Source organism: Myotis yumanensis, unplaced genomic scaffold (assembly GCF_028538775.1).
Source record: "Myotis yumanensis isolate MYYU_CA2020_CCGP unplaced genomic scaffold, mMyoYum1.0.hap1 SCAF_23, whole genome shotgun sequence".
Lineage (NCBI taxonomy): Eukaryota > Metazoa > Chordata > Mammalia > Chiroptera > Vespertilionidae > Myotis > Myotis yumanensis.
This window is the reverse complement of record NW_027223774.1, coordinates 2,943,860-2,961,937: the sequence shown is the minus strand read 5'-3', so window position 1 is coordinate 2,961,937 and position 18,078 is coordinate 2,943,860. Positions and strand designations below refer to the sequence as shown.

General features: G+C 60.8%; 2 protein-coding genes across 2 annotated transcripts in view; one reads left to right on the top strand and one right to left on the bottom strand.

The window, feature by feature from the left end:
- Positions 1-984: 984 nt before the first annotated feature.
- Positions 985-18,067, bottom strand: SHISA7 (shisa family member 7). The gene is made up of 6 exons (XM_070401809.1): positions 17,981-18,067; positions 13,154-13,884; positions 11,542-11,696; positions 10,292-10,357; positions 9,672-9,821; positions 985-6,969 (listed from the first exon to the last, which is right to left on the bottom strand). The coding sequence occupies exons 2-6, from the start codon at positions 13,831-13,833 to the stop codon at positions 6,341-6,343; spliced, it is 1,680 nt and encodes a 559-aa protein (XP_070257910.1). The 5' UTR covers positions 13,834-13,884; positions 17,981-18,067; the 3' UTR covers positions 985-6,340.
- The window catches only part of NAT14 (N-acetyltransferase 14 (putative)), a 39,587-nt gene continuing 28,720 nt past the window's right edge, over positions 7,212-18,078 (top strand). Inside the window, exon 1 of the mRNA XM_070401813.1 lies at positions 7,212-7,908. The gene's annotated coding sequence lies outside the window, so the exon portion shown is untranslated. The remainder of the gene's footprint in view (positions 7,909-18,078) is intronic.

Genomic DNA, 18,078 nt, shown 5'->3' with positions numbered 1-18,078 from the left:
TGGGCACAGGCCTGGGTTTTGGGCTGGATCCTCAGTAGGGGGAGTGCAGGAGGCAGCTGATTGGTGTTTCTCTCATTGATGTTTCTGTCTATCCCTCTCCCTTCCTCTCTCTCTAAAAATCAACAAAAACATTTTTGAAAAGGTAAAGCAAAAATTCAGAACTGCAAAGTATTTAAAAAATAAAATTAATTCCCTCTCTTCTCTCTCTCTCTCTCTCCCTCTCTCTTCGTTTCTGGCTCTCTGGAGAATCCTGAATGATACACAGCAAAATCGACTACTTGGGAAGCAAACATTTGCTAGAGAGGAAGGTTTTTGTTTGATTGCTTTTTTGTTACCCCCACCTGAGGATATTTTTTCCATTGATTTTTTTTTAATTGATTTCAGAGAGGAAGGGAGAGGTAGAGAGCTAGAAACATCAATGATGAGAGAGAATCATTGCTCGGCTGCCTCCTGCACGCCCACCACTGGGGATCAAGCCCACAATCCAGGCACGTGCCCTTGACCGGAATAGAACCTGGGACCCTTCAGTCTGCAGGCCGGCGCTCTATCCACTGAACCAAACCGGCTAGGGCTCCGTTCATTTTTTTTTAGAGAGAGTGGAAGGGAGGGAGGGAGGAGGAGAGAGAAACATAGATACGAGAGAGACACATTGATTGGTTGCTTCCCATGGGAGCCCCAGCGCCCCAGTCAGGGCGGGGTGGAACCCACAACCCAGGTACTCGCCCTGCCCTTGACCTGGAATGGAACCTGAGCCCCTTCAGTGCGGGGCCGGCGCTCTAACCACTGACCCACCGGCCAGGGTGCCGAAAGGCACTGCACACACAAGCCACACGCGGCAGGCTCTGACGCAAGGCGACAGGCTGCAGGTTACACACACACCCTCGGATGCCCACCCCCCACCTGGGCCGCACAGGGAATCCCCGAGAACCATAAACACGCAGGTGGAAACCCAAACCTTCCCAACAGACACTGTGAGCCTGGGAATCAGGAAAACATCTGTTTATTCCAAAAATACCAACTTGCAGCTCAGCCGGCTGCCCTCACCAAGGAACTGGAGGGGGGGGGGGGGGGAGTCCGGTGCCGGTCTGGGGGGAGGAGGAGGCAGAGCTGGGGAGGGTCTTCTGGTCCAGGACTGTGTATCTTCCTGTCTCTGCACCGCCCCCCACCGCCCACGATCGGGAGGGCGGGGTGCGTGTGCGTGTGGGTGCGCGTGTGTGCATGGGAGCGTGGGAAGACTCAGATGGTGAGGCCCCGGCTCCAGAGGCATCGGGGGATTTTGGCGGGACACGCCCACATCCTCGCCTCCTCGGACCTCTCCTCGCTATGGCTTATTTGAGATAAGAGGCCAAAGCCCCAGAGTTGGGGCGAAATAACTGGAGTCCAGAAGAGAGCAAGTCGAGGGGGGCGTACAAAAGCTGGAGGGCCCGAGACCCCCAGTGAGGGGGCTGGTGAAAGCCGAGTGCTCGGTGGGGGTGGTGAGCAGAGGGGCAGCTGGGGGAGGGGCAGGGGCTCAAGCTGGCTCTTTTGGGGGGAAGTCACAGTCTGCTCAGGGCCCTGGGTGTGGGCAGGCCCTGGAGGGATGGGGGGTCCGCGGGAGCAGCTGTAAGCATGGCGTTGAGAACTGGTGCTGGGCCTAGGGAGGTGGGGTACCGCTCCCCGTGTTCCCTCAGTGTTTGTGGGAGCCAAAGGCTGAGTAGGGGTGAACTGAGGTGCCAGTATTGGGGGCAAGGGGAGGCAGAAGGAGGGGACGACCCAGAGGAGGGAAAATAGCCCCTCCCAGCTGGCCCTGGGGGCTGGGGAGGGGACGTGTAGCCCTTTAAGAGGAGGGGAATGGCTGCTCCCCCACAGCATGGCTATGTACAAAGAAAATTGGGGGCAAATTGTGCATTGGGTGTTGGTAAGTCCCCGAAAGCCCTGGGCTGTCCGGGGTGCGTGGGGGAGATGAAGGAGAGAACGCTGCTTCTCCAGTTGGGATGATGAGCGCCCCCCACATGGCCTTGGCGTGGGCAGCGGCATGGCCGTCCAGCTGGGCCTGCCCGGGGTCAGGCCGGCAGAGGACGTCACTGAAGGCCCCGGGGAAGTTAGCAGCTGTCGCCCAGCCCACAGGCGTCTCTGAGGAGGGTGTGGCCCACGCCAGCGGAGGACAGGTAAGGGCTGGGCGAGGGGCAGTGACATTACCCAAGGGCCGGGAAGCTCACCCCCTCTGGTGAGAAGAGGCCTCCATGTTGACCCTGTCACCGCACAGATAGTTGGGTGAAGGTCAGTGAGTTACCAGGAGGGGCCTGGATGTCCTCACCAGAAGGGTAATGGGGGGTGGGGGGCGGTCAAGGCCAAGTCTGGAGTGAGGCAGTGACATCATCAAGAAGGGCCAGAGTGGGGATGGTGTCATCGGAGGGGGTCCCTACTCTATTCTCGAGGCAATGGCAGGATGGCGCATGTTGTGCCTGGTTCCCTGTGGGCACAGCGGTAGGTGCCACGTGACCCAGAAGACAACTGAAATACAGCTGTTGCAGTTCTCGACTCCCAAGATGAGGGATCCTGGAAGATGATCCAAGGGTGAAGTGCATCCTGGTAAATGATGACACCACTGGGTGTCCTGGGTCCTGGGGGATGATGTCATGGCTGTGGTGGATCCTGGGAGAGGATGTCAGGGCTGTGGTGGATCCTGGGGGATGATGGCATGGCTGTGGTGGATCCTGGGAGAGGATGTCAGGGTTGTGGTGGATCCTGGGAGAGGATGTCATGGCTGTGGTGGATCCTGGGAGATGATCTCATGGCTGTGGTGGATCCTGGGAGAGGATGTCATGGCTGTGGTGGATCCTGGGAGATGATGTCAGGGCTGTGGTGGATCCTGGGAGATGATGTCATGGCTGTGGTGGATCCTGGGAGATGATGACATGGCTGTGGCGGATCCTGGGAGATGATGCCATGGCTGTGGTGGATCCTGGGAGAGGATGTCATGGCTGTGGCGGATCCTGGGAGATGATGCCATGGCTGTGGTGGATCCTGGGAGATGATGTCAGGGCTGTGGCGGATCCTGGGAGATGATGTCATGGCTGTGGTGGATCCTGGGAGATGATCTCATGGTTGTGGCGGATCCTGGGAGATGATCTCATGGTTGTGGTGGATCCTGGGAGATGATCTCATGGTTGTGGTGGATCCTGGGAGATGATGTCAGGGCTGTGGTGGATCCTGGGAGATGATCTCATGGTTGTGGCGGATCCTGGGAGATGATCTCATGGTTGTGGTGGATCCTGGGAGATGATCTCATGGTTGTGGTGGATCCTGGGAGATGATATCATGGCTGTGGTGGATCCTGGGAGATGATGCCATGGCTGTGGCGGATCCTGGGAGATGATGCCATGGCTGTGGTGGATCCTGGGAGATGATCTCATGGCTGTGGTGGATCCTGGGAGATGATGTCAGGGCTGTGGTGGATCCTGGGAGATGATCTCATGGTTGTGGCGGATCCTGGGAGATGATCTCATGGTTGTGGTGGATCCTGGGAGATGATCTCATGGTTGTGGTGGATCCTGGGAGATGATATCATGGCTGTGGTGGATCCTGGGAGATGATGCCATGGCTGTGGCGGATCCTGGGAGATGATGCCATGGCTGTGGTGGATCCTGGGAGATGATCTCATGGCTGTGGTGGATCCTGGGAGATGATGTCAGGGTTGTGGTGGATCCTGGGAGATGATCTCATGGCTGTGGTGGATCCTGGGAGATGATGCCATGGCTGTGGTGGATCCTGGGAGATGATGTCAGGGTTGTGGTGGATCCTGGGAGATGATGTCAGGGTTGTGGTGGATCCTGGGAGATGATGTCAGGGTTGTGGTGGATCCTGGGAGATGATCTCATGGCTGTGGTGGATCCTGGGAGATGATGCCATGGCTGTGGTGGATCCTGGGAGATGATGTCAGGGTTGTGGTGGATCCTGGGAGATGATGTCAGGGTTGTGGTGGATCCTGGGAGATGATGTCAGGGTTGTGGTGGATCCTGGGAGATGATATCAGGGCTGTGGTGGATCCTGGGAGAGGATGTCAGGGCTGTGGCGGATCCTGGGAGATGATGACATGGCTGTGGCGGATCCTGGGAGATGATCTCATGGTTGTGGCGGATCCTGGGAGATGATGTCATGGCTGTGGTGGATCCTGGGAGATGATGTCAGGGTTGTGGTGGATCCTGGGAGATGATGTCAGGGTTGTGGTGGATCCTGGGAGATGATGACATGGCTATGGTGGATCCTGGGAGATGATGTCATGGTTGTGGTGGATCCTGGGAGATGATGTCAGGGTTGTGGTGGATCCTGGGAAGTGATGACACCATTGGGCTTTCTGGATCCTGGGAAGGGGTGTCATGATTATGGTGGATCCCAGTAAATGATGACACCGTGGTTGAAATGGGTCCTGGGAGATGACACTATTGGGTGTCATGGGTCCTGGGACACCCCTGACTCTCACGGTGCTGTGGGGGTGACACCATGACTGCAGTGTATCCTGGGAGGTGGTGACGCCACAACCGTGGGGACGATGGGGAATGGTGGCATCGTCAGTCCTGGCGGGTCTCGGCAGAGGAGGCTGCCATCAGCCACAGTGGGTTCTGGAAGGCAGTGACGCCACTGGTCATGGTGAACGCTTGGAGGTGACGGCCCCAGCAGCTGTGGCGAATCCGCGGGGATGAGGACACAGTGGTTGTGGGGAATCATGGAAGATGGTGACACCACTGGCCATGGGCAAGCTGTGGGGAAGGTGACCCTACACGGTCATGGTACATCCTGGAAGAGGATGATACTGTAGGTGTGGTGCATCCTGGGAGATGAAGAGACCATAGGTCACAGGGAATGATGTCATCATCAGGCATGGTGTGCACTGGACCCCAGGCACAATGCCAGCATGAGTGGGGGGAGTCCTGTGGTGCAATGATGTCATCAGCAAGATAAGTAGCAGGCACCCCCCACCCTCCCCGGCCCCAGCAGGAGGCCCGGACCTGTTGACAGAAGCCATGATGTCTCTAGTGTGGCAGAGAGAGTGACCCCGGCCTGGGGACACCTCTGAGTCTCCGGACTCCCAGAGGCTGGGGGGCCAGAGGAGCCTCCTTGAGGGCAGAAGCCAGCCTGGGGGCCGGCCTCCGGGAACCACCCAGGAGGTGACATCACTGCACAAGGCTGGGACCCCAGCCCAGCCTCCCTTTAGCGGGAGCGTCTGGTGGGGACCCGCAGGGCATGTCACTGGGGCCGGGGAAGTCACGGTGGGACAAGGCAGAAACTGGTGACACCATCACAAGTGATGGCCCTCCAGAGCGGGCAGTGTCTCTGGTGATGACATCATTGCATTGGGACCCGGCCTCAGGCGGGAGTGGGGGTCCTCAGTGCATACAGCCTATAGACAGACCATCACCTCTGGGGAGGCCTCTAGCTGCCTCCCCAGCGACGGCATGCCCTCTGGTGACGTCTCAGGACAGGGCACTTTCTCAGGGGCTCCGGGCATGCCCTGCCTTCTCGTGACATGGCGGCGGCAGCGGCCCCTCAGAGCCGGCGGGGTCTGGTGGTGACCTCACAGAAGGGCTCTCAGCTGTGGTGATGGACCCCCTGGGAGAGGCACGGTCCCTCAGATGATGTCATCGGGCAAGGCACCTTCTCTGGTGATAGCATCACAGGAAGGAGGCGGGGTCCCTGTGATGATGTCGCGGAAAGGAGGCCTTCTGTCGAGGGAGGACACGCTTGGCGAGGCTTTCCCCCGCAGCGTGTCCCAGCAAGATGGCTTTGTCTGTAGTGATGACATCGTGGACAGAGGCATCTTCTCTGGAGGAAAGGATGGTGGACCCACCTGTCAAAAGAGGCCTTTGGGTGCCAGAGATGATGTCATAAGGGCGAGACTTATCTTTGAATTGACATCACAGGAATCATTGTCTCTAGGGATGACGCCATAGGACAAGGCATTGTCTCTGCCAGGACATCACAAGAAGGAAGTGGTGATGGCATCAGGAATATGGCCTCTAGCGATGACCTCGGGGCGGGCCTCTTCCCCTGTGATGGCCTCCTGGGCAGGTTTGGCCCCGGTGTTGACATTGCGGCCAGCGACAACCTCACCCGCAAGCCTCTTCCTCTGTGATGACGTCATGGGAAGGAGGTCTTGCCTCAAACAGTGACATAGGAGGAGGGATCTCATCTGTGACATCGTAGGCCTGGTCTCCGAGAGGAGTTCATTCAAAGCGGGGTCATCAGAGGCAGCCGCCTGGGCCGCAGGCGGATCGGGTCCGGGCCCCTGGGGTGTGTCGGGGGATCCAGGCTGAGGGGGGAGGGGGGACCCCCGCCAGGCCGCAGCCCCGCCCGCGCGGCCTCAGACAGTCACCTCGTTCTTGCTGGCCGTGCGCAGGTGCTGCGGCAGGTGGTGGCCGGGGATGAACTGCAGCTGCTCCAGGGTGCCCTGGCGCTGGAAGGGCGGCCGGCCGGCCAGCGCGCCCCCGCCGCCCGCGTCCGCCAGCCAGGCGGGCTGCGCCGCGTGCAGGTGGTGGTGGTGCGCGTGCAGGCCGGGCGGCGGCAGCCCGTGCAGCGGCGTGGGGGGCCCGCCGGGCCCCAGCAGCAGGTTGGAGTGCGAGGCGGCCAGGCCGGCGCGGGCGGACTCGGGGGGCAGCCCGGGGCTGCGCGGGGGCGACAGCAGGTGCTCGCGGCTCTGGCGCAGGGCCTCCGGGGACGACAGCAGCAGGTGCTCCTGCGACACCAGGCGCGCGCGCGGCAGCGTGAACTCGTAGCGCGAGCGGCCGCCGTCGCCCAGCAGGTGCTCCTGGGACATGACCCGCCGCGGGTGGGGCGCGGGCGCCAGGCCCAGCTCCTCGGCGCCGCCCCAGCCGTCCAGGCGGTAGCCGCCGCCGGTGCCCGGGCGCCGCAGCGTGTGCAGGGGCAGCGTCCCGCGGGGCACCTCCCCCAGGTGCCAGCGCTTCAGGTATGCCTCGTCCAGGTCCTTCTCGGCTGGGGGGGGGTGGGGGGAGAAGGGAAGGGGCCGAGGTCAGCCCAGCCCGCCCGGTGCCTCTCCCCCGCTCCCCTGGCTTCCCTCCATCCTACCCCGCACCCGCACCCCCACCCCCACGGGGACCCTGGGCATCACTCGGGTCATTAGGCTGGGCAGGGGCACAACTGAATCAGAACAAGGCGCTAGCGATGTGGCCAAAACACACTCCCCGGCCCCCCTCCCAGGCGGGGCGGGCAGATATGGGGACTTTTATTTTGCCTCCCAGTAGCTCAGTGGTTCTCAACCCTCCTGATGCCGCGACCCTTTCATACAGTTCCTCATGTTGTGGTGACCCCCAATTTCATTGTTACAAATTGAACATAATGAAAGCATAGTGATTCAAAACAAAAACAATATGGAATTATATGTGTGTTTTCCAATGGTCTTAGGCGACCCCTGTGAAAGGGTCGTTCGACCCCCCAAAGGGGTCGCGGCCCACAGGTTGAGAACCGCTACGAATAGCTCTTCTTTCCGAAGCAGAACCCAACGCCTGCTTTGGAGGGAGCACTGCCCGCCACCCCACCATCCTGCAGCGGGGCTTTCTGTGAAGTCAATTTTATGGGTAGTGACCAGCATTTTGAAAAATGAAATAGCGCCCTGGCCAGGGTTGCTCAGTGGTTAGAGCTTTGGCCGGCCTGCCTGCCTACCTGAGGGTCTCAGATTCGATTTCTGGTCAAGGGCAGGGGCCCGGGTTGTGGGTTCAATGCCAGCCCCAGTTGAGGTGTGTGTGGGAGGCAACCAATCGATGTGTCTCTCTCACACCAATGTTTCTCTCTTTCTATCCCATCCACTCTCTCTGAAAATCAACGGGGGAAAAAATCCTTACTCCGAGAGTGAGGATTGAAAAGCACAGAAAATTCTACTCACCAGAAGGCATCCCCCATCAAAAGGGAGTGAGGGTGAGTGCTGGTTCATATGTTTTTTTCACTTATGTGTGTGTTACTGAAATGTTAACGGATGAAGTGGCATAACCCCTGAGATTTGCTTTAAAATGATCCACGGAAAGATGGGATGGAGGGAGGATAGGATAAGCAAGTGTTGCTCATTGTTCAGGTTGGATGATGGGAACATGGAGGTTGACATGACAATCTTCTCTCCTCCTGGGTATGTTTGAAATGTTCTTGTGTAAAGAGAATTTTAACCCTAGTGGGTGTGGCTCTGTGGATAGAGTGTTGCGGCCTGCGGACTGAAGGGTCCTGGGTTCGATTTTGGTCAAGGGTACATGCCCGGGTTTTGGGCTCAACCCCCAGTGTGGGGCATGCAGGAGGCAGCCAATTGGTGACTCTCTCTCATCATTGATGTTTCTGCCTCTCTTTCCCTCTCCCTTCCTCTCTGAGATCAATAAAAATATATTAGCCCTAGCCGGTTTGGCTCAGTGGATAGAGCGTTGGCCTGCGGACTGAAGGGTCCCCGGTTCAATTCCGGTCAAGGGCATGTGCCTTGGTTGCAGGCACATCCCCAGTGGGAGGTGTGCAGGAGGCAGCTGGTCGATGCTTCTCTCTCATCGATGTTTCTAGCTCTCTATCCCTCTCCCTTTCCTCTCTGTAAAAAATCAATAAAATATATTTTTTAAAAAGATTAAAAATATTTTAATAAATAAAGAGAATTTTAATAAAAATTTATTTGAGCCAGAGGATACATCTTGAAGCAAGATCTCAACAGATTGAGATAAATTCTTCCAAAAATGTTCTTATTAAATAACAAGTTCCATCACTTTCCTGTATTTAAAAATGTGCAAATATACATGCATCTCATGGGCCATCATGTTAAAAGCATTTCTTACTTGGCTCTCAGTTTAAAATGTTTGAAGGGGTGGGCCACTGAGCCAGAAATATCCAATAGAGTCACAATGAATAGATCAGGGATGAGATTGTGACATTATTTGGGCTGATGGGACCCACGCCTGGGATTGTTCCTGGAATCATTAGAGACTTTTTTTTAAAAATCCTCACCCGAGGATATTTTCCCATTGATTTTTAGAGAGAGGGAAAGACAGAGAGAAACATCCATGTGGCAGAAACACATTGATTGGTTGCCTCCTGCACAAGCCCGGACCAGGGCCCAGGCCAGGGAGGAGCCTGCAACCGAGGTTCACGCTGACCGGAATCAAACCCAGGACCCTTCGTTCTATCCACTGAGCCACACCGGCTGGGGCTGGAGGGGACTCTTTTCTGCTGGTTGAATGGCAACCTGGAAATTCTCAGGTCCCTGTTTGCAGCCATGGGGGGATATCTGTCTGAAAATGAAGCCAGCCCCCTGTTTAGCAGAGCTGAGAGATGTAGAATCCTGGAGATAGCTTCTGAGCACCTGGATCCAGCCACACCTGAAGCCCCTGACCCATTCTCAAGCTCACTTAGTTACGTGTGTGCGCGCGCGCTTGAGAGAGAGAGAGAGAGAGAGAGAATATGCATGGGTGCATGCGCTTAAAGTCTTATTTCTGTTCATTGAAAATGCAAGTCCTGATAAATACAGTAGATCCTGGGGTGGTACACCAGGAATTTGCATTTTAAAAAGCACCCCAGGTAATTCTGATACATATGTGCTTCCGGAACAAATGTGGAGGGGGAAGCTTATTTAGAGAGCTTATTAGAAAGCGGTTGGACCACTGTCCGCGGTCCTGAACCTCGGCCCTGGCCCTGACCCCGCCCTTCCGGGGACTCACCCAGCCTCTTGAGGGAGGAGTAGCGGTTGAGTTCGGATTTCACAGCAGCCTCGTAGGACGGGGGCAGATGCGAGAGGTTGTGGAAGGACCGAGAGCAGGACAGCGTGGAGTAATGCAAGTTGGGGCTGGGAGGTGGGGCGGCCCTCCAATCTGGGGCAGAGAGCACAGCTGGGGTCAGTCCAGCCCCTCCTCCCTCAGCCCAGGAGCCCAGCCCCCAGCCCCTTAGGGAGTTAAATATCTGGGATCGAAGCCCCTCAGAGCTCCCGCTGTCCAGGCTGTCTCTGCCAACGCCAGGAGACCGGCTCTTTGCTGGGGAAGGAGGACAGGTCACAGGAGGAGGGGCAACGGGCCCTGGCTCAGCACCTGCTGGGTGCCCTGTCGGGGGGGGGGGGGGCGGGGGGGGGGGGCGGTAGACTCCTGCATCTCCCCACCAACTCGGGTGGGAGAGAGACGGCCACTTCCGGTGTCCAAGTGGGAAGCGGAGGTTCGCTCAGTTACCTGGCTGGACGTGAGGACAGGCTCTCGGGGCCTCCCACCTGCTCTGTCCCAGGCCCCCCCTGGGGTGCTCTCAGGAACGGAGGAGAGGGGCCCTGTGTCCCCTGCCCGGCCCTGGCGCGTACCCAGCGTGGTGGCGTGGTGCTTGGGACTGTTGACGTTGAGGTGCAGGTAGTTGTGGTGCAGGTTATCTGTGGGGACCAAGAAGGGGGGTGGAATCACCGCCATCGCCCACTCCCAGCGGGCACTGCTGTGCCCAGCTCTGGCCCCGCCTGCCTCCTGGTTCATCACACCAGCCTTCTGGCCCCTGGCCAGCCATGTCCAAGGTCAGCCCCGCCACGGGACTCCTACACCCCACCTGCCCCTCCGCTGCCCAGCACTCTTCCCACGTCTCCGCACCACCCACCCGGGACAGTCACCACCCACCCCTCCTCTCAGGCCGCCCTTCTCTCTGGCGCCTGCATGAGTACTCTCAGGCCCACCACAGGGCCTTTGCACCTGCTGTTCTCTCTGCCTTGAAACCCTGCCTCCCCTCCTTTGTCTGCAGAACTCCTACTCATCCCGCAAGATCCAGCTCAATGTCTCTTCTTACTGCTCCTCCGACCCAGCTCAGGCCTGGGCCGTCCTCCCAGCCTCTCCCCTCCACAGAGCAGAGCTCCCCCCACTTCTGACTTTGCTCTAAACTCCTCTGTGGCTACCCATGGCCCTCAGCAACCCTTATGACCACTCAGCAGATGGACTAGTTGACCGGTAGTTATGACACATACTGACCACCCAGGGGGCAGACGCTCAATGCAGGAGCTGCCCCCTGGTGGTCAGTGTGCTCCCACAGCCAACCTCCCGGGGTCCCTCCCTTCCAGCCAGCCGTCTGGCCAAGGGACCCCGCCCATGCACGAATTCGTGCACCCGGCCTCTAGTGTAAGCACAACAGCAGCTCACATGGACACAGCACGTGTTCTGGGCCAGGCACGGCTCTGAGACCCTCACAACAGCCCGACCAGGGAGCGCTGTGTGCTCCTCACCTTATGGGTGAGGCAAGGGCTTCCCAGGTCACACAGAAGCAGAGCCAGGATGCCAACCCCAGTGGTCTGCTCCCTTCTCCCCCCCAAATTCTAATTCAACATTTAGGCGCGTCCTGGTGTGTTGTCCGCTGTCGGGTGGTCTGACGCGGAGTTTGTCCAGCTCAGGGGCTGAGTGTCTAAATCTAAGTCACCGTGGTGTCTGTCCATGCGCCCACCCAGGGTGTCCACAGGAGGCAGGGCGCGGATTCTCACTGCCCCTCTCATCTTGGAGGCTGTGACTGGGGGCGGGGCCAGCCGGATGGGGCGGGGCCACAGGGATAAGGGGCGTGGTCAGAGGCCCAGGACCCACTCACCGAGATTGGAGGGCTTCATGGTGTTGTAGAGGTTCTTGGGTGTCCTCGGGGCCATACTGTCGGGACCCCCGACCCCCGGGGTCAAGGAGCTGCTCCGTGCCCGGTCCGGGCGGGTCCCGGGTCCCGCCTGATGCCTCAGGATGTCCACCAGAGCCCTAGAGGGGGCAGAGGGACGGTCAGGGGCCTGAGGACGGGGGGCGCGCCCCGCCGTGGCCTGGGCGCTCAATCCTGTTTCTTCTGCAGCTTCCCCAGGGGATAAAGGGTGCCCCGTTCACCCAGCTCTACAGACCCCAAATCTTAGAACCACCCTGGGGTTCTCTTTCCCTCACGTTCCTCAGCAAGTTTACAGATTCCACCTCCAAAGTAGCTCCCACATGGGACTGCTTCTCACCCCCTCCGCTGCTCCCAGCTCTCTCTCTCTCTCTCTCTCTCTCCCCCCGCCCCCCACCCTTGCTACAGTCTCCTGACTGGTCTCCTGCTTCCGCCTTTGTCCTGTGCAGCCTCGTCTCCCTGCACAGCCTGAGCTCAGGGGCTTTGGTGGCTCCCCCATCACCCCAAAATTAACCTGGCCTCCGCCTGCTTCTCTCCACCTCCTCTCAGCTCTGCCGGCTCCTATGCTGTCCTGCAACCACCACCCCAGGGCCTTTGCACGTGCTGTTCCCTCTGCCTGGGTTGCTCTTTTCCTCCAAGTCTGCTCGGAGCGGCCTTTCCCGGTCACGGCTTATAAAACACCCCCGAGCCCCCCCAAACCCAACCCCTCATTCTGCTTTATCTAGTTACCAGTCTCTAGATTCCAGTGGTTCTCAACCTTCCTAAGGCCGCGACCCTTTAATACAGTTCCTCATGTTGTGGTGACCCCCAACCATAAAATTATTTGCGTTGCTACTTCATAACTGTAATGTTGCTACTGTTATGAATCGTCATGTAAATATCTGATATGCAGGATGTATTTTCATTGTTACAAATTGAACATAAAGCATAGTGATTAATCACAAAAACAATATGTAAGTATATATGTGTTTTCCGATGGTCTTAGGCGACCCCTGTGCCCCAAAGGGGTCGCGACCCACAGGTGGAGAACCGCTGCTCTAGAAGGATATTGCATATGTGTTTGCTTGCTCACTGTCTCGGGCACTAAGTTTTATGACAACGGTAGCCAACGTTTACTGAGGGCTTTCCGTGTGCCAGGCCTCGCCGTGAATCAACCCAGTTCATCTTCATTACAGTCCGAATGGGTGGGGAGCATTGATTAGCCCCATTGTGCAGACGAGGAAACTGAGGCACGGACGGGTTAAGCAAATTGCCCGGCGCCACACAGCCCACAGGCAGCAGGCCTGGGGTGGGGAGCCAGGCTTGCCCATCGGGCATCGGGGCAGGGGCCTTGTTTCGTTCACTCGCCTATCCCCAGGTCCTGGCCCGCAGAAAGCGCTCAAGAAACATTTGTTGAATGAGGCGTGAGCCTCCCTCACTCATTCGCAGGCTCTCGCCGCGGCGGCCTCCTGGGCCTCTGACCACGCCCTCCCCGCAGCCCCGCCCCCCCATCCCCGGCTCCACCTGCCACGGCCCAGGCCCCGCCCCAGGCTCCTACCCTTCGGCCGGATCTCGCACACACCTGGGCACGTTGATATCCCGGTGCGCCCTGGGCGCACGGGACGCCTTGCTGAAGGCCACTTTGGCTCCGACGCCCACGGCCAGGGCGAAGCTGATGACCCCGCACACTACGTAGGCCGTGCTGCCCCCGGGGCCCTCGCCCCCACGCATCCCGTTGCCCCCTGCCCGGCCCCCTTCCAGCCACCCGGCCTGGCCGGGCCCGGGGCCCCCGCCCGCACCCCCGGCGCCCCCGGCGCCCCCGCCCATGGGCGGCGGCGTGGTGGCCCAGCGCGGCGTGTCGTAGTTGGAGCAGGAGGCCTGCGCCAGGCGCATGTGGCGGTGCTCGCAGCAGAAGCGGTAGTGGCAGGTGCCGCAGCAGAAGCGGTAGGAGCCGGTGCTGCAGTTGAAGGTGGCGTCGTACTGGCCCATGACGTCGTAGTAGCCGTGGCAGAGCTCGGCCGGAGGGGGCGCCCGTGCCGCCGCGCCCGCGCCGCTCGCGGGGCTCGTCCTGGTGCCATTGGAGCCCGCGCCCGCTGCGCCCCCGCCGCCCGTCAAGGCCCCGGTCAGGCGCCGCAGGTGCGCCAGCAGGGCCGGCAGCGGGCCCGGGGGCTCGGCGCTCGTGGCGTTGGACGGGCGCGCCCTGGCCTGGCCGGCGGTGGAGGCCAGGAGCAGGAGGGTCCCGAGGAGCAGGAGGGCCGGCATGGGGTGCGCAGGAGGCTGGACGGGGCCGCCAGGCTGAGCGGAGAACCGAGGCTGGAGCGGAGGGCGGGAGAGAGAGGTCCAAGGTGGGGAAGTATGGAGACGGGCGGCCAGAAAGGATGAGGAAGGAGGGCGAGGGGAGGTAGACGGAGGGAGACAGAAAGGATGAATGGAGGGAAGAGGCATGGGTCCAAGGTTGGGGGACACACCGGGCAGTGGAGGTGGGGCGCACCGGGCAGAGGAGGTGGGGCACACCGGGCAGTGGAGGTGGGGCGCACCGGGCAGTGGAGATGGGGCGCACCGGGCAGAGGAGGTGGGGCGCACCGGGCAGCGGAGGTGGGGCGCACCGGGCAGAGGAGGTGGGGCGCACCGGGCAGAGGAGGTGGGGCGCACCGGGCAGTGGAGATGGGGAGGGCGGGGAACAGAATGATAAATGATAAGGGTGGATGGAAAGGATCCACGGGAGTGATGGATGGGAGAAAAGATTGGGAAGGAGGCATCAGACGGTGGAAAGAAATAGGACGGATATGACGGGAGTGAGTGATGGCGAGTAAGAGGGCAGATGGGGTGAGAGAGAGGAGGGGGAGGTTGAGGGGGAGGGGATGAGGGAGACAGGAGAGAGAGGTGTGGGTGGGGGAGGCGGGGGGTGGGGTGGGGAAGAGAGAGATTGCAGTTGAGAAGCCGAGTTTGTAGACCAGCAGGTGGGGAGAGGGGGTGGGTTCTTGGGTGGGTGCCGCTGGCCTACGGGGCCTGCTGTTCAGCCTCCGCCAGGCGCCGGGAGCCCTCGCATCGCCGCCTCCTGACAGACAAGATGCCTCCAGGCACCGCCAGATGTCACGGGGCACAGCTGTCCCCGCGGAGAACCACTGGCTTAGACCCCGGTGGTCCTCGTTCACCCCACACGCTTCTTTCTTTCCCTTATCTGGACCTAATAATCAAGGGATGTCAGGCGTCAGTGTGTGTGTGTGTGTGTGTGTGTGTGTGTGTGTGTCTTCCTCTCTCTCTCTCTCTCTCTCTCACACACACACACACACACACACTTCAAATGAGACACCAGTGTTCCAACAGGTCCCTCATTTGCCTGAGCCCCACGGCGCCCAAGCAGTGGACACGGCGTGGAGCTCGGGGCATGGAGCTCGGGCCTCAGGGTTCACCACCCACAGGACGAAGAGGACTTAATCCCACGCAGAGGCGCCCTCCCAGCAGCGCCACGTGCACACAGCGGGGTGGGTCCTCCACTGGCTGAGGGCTGCCGCCTGTGGTTGGGTGAGGGTGAGGGTAAGGGCGCTGTGCAAGGGGCTAGCTGGAGCCCAGAGGGGCTCCCCTCCCTCAGGTGTGCAGATTGGGCTGCGAGCACCCGGGGAAGGAGCATCCTTTTCAGGCTCATACAAGGGTGCCATCTACCTGCTGCACCACAGCCGCGGGGGGGCCGCTGGGGAGCCGCATGGGGTGGGGCAAATGGCCCACCTGTAGGGAGGCTCGGAAGGGCAGCAGTGCCTGCTCAGTCCCCCTGCTGTTCCCCCCCCCCCCCCCCCGGCTCCATGGACACACATTCCCCCTCTGCTCACAGCATCTCATTGCCTCCCCCACTGCACATCGGTGCACACACTCAGGGGACACAGCCCCAGGCCACTGACAACTCTGGGGGGGGGGGAGCAGCGACACAGCCTCTCAAACCCAGACACCCCCCTCCACACACACACACACACACACACACACACACCCTCACGCCTCCCAATGCGACGCAGGGCAGCACCTACTGGTGAGAAGGGGACACACACCCAGGGGCAGACTGAGTGGCCCATCAGACCCAGGATACAGGGGACCGAGTCTGTCCCTTAGCTCTTACAACAGAACTCACACACACGGCGTCCCAGACACAACATGCAAGGACACCCGTGGCATCCTGAGGGCCCACCCGCAGCCTCCTCCCCACACACCCAGCCCCACGTGGATACAGCCTCCAGCATGCAAGACCCGGACAGAACTCAGACACAACCATGACACACTGGGGCCACACACAGCTCAGGAACACGGGCAAGGACCGGCCCAAGCCAGCTACACACGGATGGACACGCAACCACACACATCACAGCCCCAAGTCATGCAAGCTTGTGGTGCACACACACGTGTGCACACACACCCTCACCCAGTGGAGGAGATTTTGGAAGCAGGCATGTGACACCCCCCCCCACACACACACACAGCTGCACCCCTGCTCACTCACACACACACTTTTCTCCTCCACAGGTGGAGGGGGTGGCCCCCAGCCCCATCTCCCCACTCCCTGCACAGTGTATGCCCAGCAGTTCAGGGCCAGAGGTCTGCTGGGCCCCCACCCCCCTCAGCCCTAAGAGACACAGACGGATGGACAGAGATTAGGGGAGCCAGCTGGAGGATGGGGGGTCCACCAGCAGGCCCCACTGGTCCTCGCGCTCCTGGAGACGCCCCTCCTCCTCCTGCCACCCTGCACAGCACTTTGCCCCAACCTCTGGCCCCTCCCCCTCCTGGCCCTGCCGGCTGGAGGTGGGAGCCAGGGCTGGGGGGCTGGGGGGCAGGTGAGTTGACTGGGAGGAGCCTGGAGGCAGTGATTAGAGATGAAGCAGGACGGGGAGGACTGGGAGAAGGACGGGGGGGGGGGGGGGGGGGGGGGAGGGCAGAGGCCCAGAGAAAAAGTGCGCCCCGGCCCTGGGGAGCTGGGCGCTGGAGGGGTCTCCAGGGGGCAGCGGGGGTGCTGAGGAAGAGGCGGGGGCAGGCGGACGAAGCACAAGGGGTCCGCATGCCGAGGAGGGGGGTGCTGGTTTGGGGCCGGGAGGTGGAAAGCTGCCAAGAGGAGGCGGACCGGCAGGTGGGGGAAGTGGAGGGGGAAATGGAGGGGTCCTGGGGGAGTGTCGGGTGGGGGATCCGCTTGCCGCCCCCACTCCCCCCATCCCCACCCCTGTGGCCGCCGGGAGGCGGGGACTGAGGGAGAGACATGAACTCCGATGCGCACAGCACTCCGGCGGCCCAGGCCCCGTCCCTGCGGCCCCGCCCGCGGCCCCCGGGTCCCTAGGCCCTCGGGTGGCCGTGCCTCCCGGTCCATCCTCCTCGCGGGGCGGCCTCTGGTCTCTAAGGGGATGTGCCCTGGGTCTTGGTCTCTCTCTGCGGGTGTCTAGACGCGTCTCCTCGCCCGCATCTCTGCGTCCCTGTCTCGGTCCCGTGGCTGCGCCTCTCGCCGCCCCTTCCCCGAGTCCCGGTTTTCTGGCCGCCGGCATCCCCGCCCGCTGCTCCCTCCCGTCCGTCTCTCTGTCCCGTCTGTGTCTCCGGGTCCGCGCACGCCCATCGCTGTACCTCTGATCCCACGTCCGTCTCTTTCCCAGGTTTGCTGTCTACAGATCTCTGTCCCTGTGCATGTCTCTGTGTCCCCCCCTCGGACCCCCAATCTCTTCCCGGACCCCTACTCTCTCTCTCTGCCGAGTTTGGAGGAGCGGGTAGGGGGCGCTGCGGAGCGAGCTGTGTTCCTAGCGCAAAATAGACTCCTGTTGCCATGGCGACGCGAGCGCGGCCTCCCGGACGCGAAGCTTCTGGCTGGGGGGTGAGAAGGGGGGGACACCTGGATCCGGAAGGCGGGGGCCAGGGGCGCCAACGCCGGGTACCAGGGGCTCGCGGAGGAAGGAGCTGGGACTCCTAGGTCCCTGGGGAGAGGGTTGCTGGGTGTTCTGATGCGCGCTCCCAGCCTTCTGGAGGTGGGGGAAGTCTGGGGTTCGGGGTTGGTGGGCTCTGGTTCCCCAGTGGGGGCGGACTGACTGTGAGCTCTGATGCCTGGGTTCTTGGGGGACTCAGAGGTTGCCTTCTTAGGTCCCCAAGGTTGGAGGTGGATGGGGAACAGGGACTGCGAATCTCAAGGGGTCGAGGGGCCTTGATGGGGGGGGGCGATATTGGGGTGGGTCAGTAGAAACCTGACTCCCACATTTCTAAGAGAGCTGCAGAATTCTGGGGGCCCCCATGTGGATCCCCTGCCCGCTGCGTCTTAGGGGCGCAGGGACCACTCAGATAAAGGTGTCCGTCCTTCTTCCCATCCATTCATCCGCATGCCAGTCTCTTCCTTCCTCCCGTCCCCACGACCCCGTGCCTCAGTTTCCCCCTCCGCACCGGGTGCGGTCGCGCTCACCTCACTTTCCGCTGCGGGACCCTTGGGGATTCTGGGGTGGCGGCGGCGTGGGGGGCCGGCCGGGGGAGGCAGCGCGAGCGCGTGTCTGCAGCCGCCGG